This window comes from Pygoscelis adeliae, unplaced genomic scaffold, assembly GCF_000699105.1.
Source record: "Pygoscelis adeliae isolate BGI_AS28 unplaced genomic scaffold, ASM69910v1 Scaffold365, whole genome shotgun sequence".
Taxonomy (NCBI): domain Eukaryota; kingdom Metazoa; phylum Chordata; class Aves; order Sphenisciformes; family Spheniscidae; genus Pygoscelis; species Pygoscelis adeliae.
In genome coordinates, this window is record NW_008824783.1 from 813082 (window position 1) to 816376 (window position 3295).

At 62.6% G+C, this 3295-nt stretch overlaps 1 protein-coding gene across 1 annotated transcript in view; it reads right to left on the minus strand.

Moving 5' to 3' along the window:
* The window catches only part of AP3B2 (adaptor-related protein complex 3, beta 2 subunit), a gene marked incomplete at its 5' end in the record, with an annotated part of 6704 nt that extends 3469 nt beyond the window's left edge, over positions 1-3235 (minus strand). Inside the window, 11 exons of the mRNA XM_009323878.1 lie at positions 22-71; positions 707-818; positions 1045-1163; positions 1265-1451; positions 1536-1712; positions 1788-1897; positions 1980-2112; positions 2337-2399; positions 2567-2638; positions 2791-2845; positions 3138-3235. Of these exons, the coding sequence (XP_009322153.1) occupies positions 22-71; positions 707-818; positions 1045-1163; positions 1265-1451; positions 1536-1712; positions 1788-1897; positions 1980-2112; positions 2337-2399; positions 2567-2638; positions 2791-2845; positions 3138-3235 (1176 nt within the window). The remainder of the gene's footprint in view (positions 1-21; positions 72-706; positions 819-1044; positions 1164-1264; positions 1452-1535; positions 1713-1787; positions 1898-1979; positions 2113-2336; positions 2400-2566; positions 2639-2790; positions 2846-3137) is intronic.
* Positions 3236-3295: the final 60 nt, after the last annotated feature.

Consider the following 3295-nt stretch of genomic DNA (forward strand, 5'->3'; position numbering starts at 1 on the left):
CCCCCCGCGCCGGGACCGGGCCCTCCAAGAGCTCCTCCTCCTGCCGCTCTCCTCACTGACGGACTCAGGCTCTGCGGGGGGCACAGCTCAGCCCTGCTGCTGCGTCCCCCCATGTCCCCACAGCTCCCTGCTGCATCCCACCGCATCCCTGCATCCTCCCACTGCATCCCGCTGCATCCCAGCACCCTCTGCTGCCTCCCACGGCGTCCTGCTGCATCTCCACGTCCTCCCACTGCATCCCACTATATCCCTGCATCCCTCCACTGCATCCCCACTGCACCCCTGCATCTTCCCGCTGCATCCCACTGCATCCCCACAACCCCCCACCACATCCCTGTTTCCCCCACTGCGTCCCCGCATCCCCCTGCCACATCCCTCCGTGTCCCCTGCCATGTCCCCACCATGATGGGATGTCTCCACTGCAATGTCCCCTGCCCAATGCCCCACCGTTGTGGCACCTGCCTGATGCACCACTGTGGTGGCCCCTGCCTCATGCCCCACCATGGTGTCCCTTGCCTGATGCCCCATCATGGTGGCTCTTGCCCCATGCCCCACCGTGGTGACACTTGTCCCATGGTCAAGTGTGGTGTCATCTGCCTGGTGCCCCATCATGGTGGCTCCTGCCCCATGCCCCACCGTGGTGGCACCTGCTTGATGTCCCTGCCACAGTGATCCCTGCCCCATGCCCATGCCACTGGGTCCTCACCGCTGTCCGCCGACTCCGTGGGCCCTGACTCTCCCTCTGAGTCGGAGTAGAAAGGTTTCTCCACCTTCTCCTTCCTCTTCTCCCGGCTGGTGCACTTGGTCCACTCGGGAACCTGCCGGCACAGGGGTGATGGAGTGGGGCCATCGCCCATGGAGGGGGGGGCCCAAACAGCAGCCCTTGCCCCACTCCTGTCCCCAAGCAGGTGTGTGGGCACCAGAGAGGGGACACGGGGCAGCTGAACAGCACCTGGGCACCTTCTGGGGCTCTCCCAAGACCTTGAGATGATGCTCCCACCTTGACCCCACCATGCACCCTGCACCCTGGGGTGCTCCACTCACCTCCACGTTCCTCACAGAGGGGTCGGGGGCCTCGTCTGGCCAGTCGGGCAGCTCCTGGTAGCCCACAGCCTTAGCATTGAGCAGGTGGGACAGGGAGCCCAGCTGGAAATGGTCCCGATCTACAGCGGGGTGAGAGGTGGCAGCAGCTCGGGGACAGACATGCAGCACCGTGGTGATAGCTGGCCCCGTGTCCCCATGCCCTGTGACCAGGGGTGAGTACCTTTGAAGGAGGACTCCAAGATGGGAGCAGGTTTTTGGGCCAGGAACAGCTTCTTGGCGTACTTGTTCAGGGCCCCACTCTTCTCGGTGGGCACAATGAGCTGGCGGATGAAGCGAGCCCGGTCGCGAATGTCGTAATTCTGGTCATACTTGGCCAAGTTAAGGACGTACTGGGTCAGCAGCTTGCTCTGTGCCAGAGGACATGCTCAGGGCCAGCCTCTCCCTCCCCCGTGGGGAAACTGAGGCACATCATTGGGTCACGTTCCTGGTACCTGCTTGGAGTTGGTCAGGTAGAGCTTAGCCGCCAGGTTGATAACCTGCAACTTGACGATGTCCTCCTCATTGGTGAAGGACTTGGCCATCTTGCGCAGCACGTCAGGCGCTATCTTGGGCACATGCTCGCAGTACTCGCCGATAAGCCATAAGATGCTGGCCCGTGCCATCGGCACCTGCAAAATGCCCCCGGGCACGTGGTACCACTGCCACTCTCCCGGTCCTGCGGGCCACGCAATGCCCTGACCCACCTGGATGTTGTCAGTGAGCTTGGCCATGTGCTTGATGATCTCGCTGTGCTGGGCCGGCTGCATCTGCAGCAGCTTTTTGATGACCACCACGGATTCGGCCACCACCAGCTCTGCGGACAGAGACCCGGCCTCAGTGGGGTCCTGCCCCAAGAGCGATGGAGTCCCTGTTTCACCCCCACTGCGTGCACTCACCGTCCCGGTTGGAGAGGAGCTGGACCAGTCCATTGAGGCAGGTGTCCCGCACCTTCCCAATGTTGGTGGCGCAGCGCCCAATGGCTTGGATGGTGGCTGCCACAAAGTCCTTGTCCATGCTGCGGATGTAGGTCTGCACAGGCATGGGGGGGGACACATGACATGTCACCCACATGCAGGGCATCCCCCCATGTGGTGGTCACATGATAGGGTTCTTTGGAGCCACCCATGGGGTTGGCATGGCCTCAGCCCACTCCTCCTGGTGGGGCTCTCCTCTGTTCCCTCCATGGTGGTGTTTTGGCACCCAGAGCCATGCCAGGGTGACACCCCAGTGGCCTCAGTATGGCCATGGCATACCTGGAACTCCCGCAGGATGGTGGAGATGTTGGTCTCGTTGGCCAGGTTGGTGAGGACCTCCAGCTGCAGGAAAGAGGAAGAGATGGGCAGCATGGGGACATGGTGCCAGGGCACGGGGTCCTTGCTGTCTTCCTGTCCCCAGGGCATAGAGGACAGCTGCCCCACAGGGAAGGGCTCCATGAAGCCCCAAAGCCACCAGTGATGGGTTCTACCAGGTGTTCCCAGCTCACCTTGAGGATCTTGATCTGTGTTGGGTCTGTGGAGCGGATGTAGAAGCTCTTCAGGTAGGGCTCAAACATCCCCTGCATGCAGAGCCAGCAAGTTAGTGCCATCCCTGTCCCCCCCTCACTGAGGCCACCCACAGGCAGCTGGCCCTGGTGACCCTGCTGGCTAACCCTCATTCCACTCCAGAGTCAACAGGGCCAACTCTTCCCACAATGAGTCCGAGACTCACCCGCCGTTTGATGGACATGGTGGCCACGTTCTGCAGCACGACATACTGCACCTCGCTGTGGGAACAAAGAGGGGACCACCATCAGCGGGGCAGGGTCGGACCCCCCCAACAAGTCTCTGTAAAGATGGGGCAGGACCCACCACCAGGCTGGTGCCACCACGAGGCTGCCAGCCCATGTCTGGACTGGGCTGGACCAAAAAGCCCTCTTTTTTGGCAGTGTGCCCCAACCCAGTGTCCCTGCGGGGATGGGCTTTTTGGGGGTCTCTCCCAGGGTCTTGAGGCTCCCCAGGGGTCCCCCCAGCCATGGTAGTGGGGTAGGGGACCACCACAACCCAGGTGCCACAGACCTGTGACTCCGCAGGAGCCGCACTAGCGCCTTGGCGATGACGCCAACCTCCGCCTTGGGTGCCAGGTGGAAGTAGAGCTGCGCCACGGCCATCACCACCTGCGGGGAGACACCCGAGTGTCACCTGGGGAGCATGGGGCACCCCGGGAGATGGCTGTG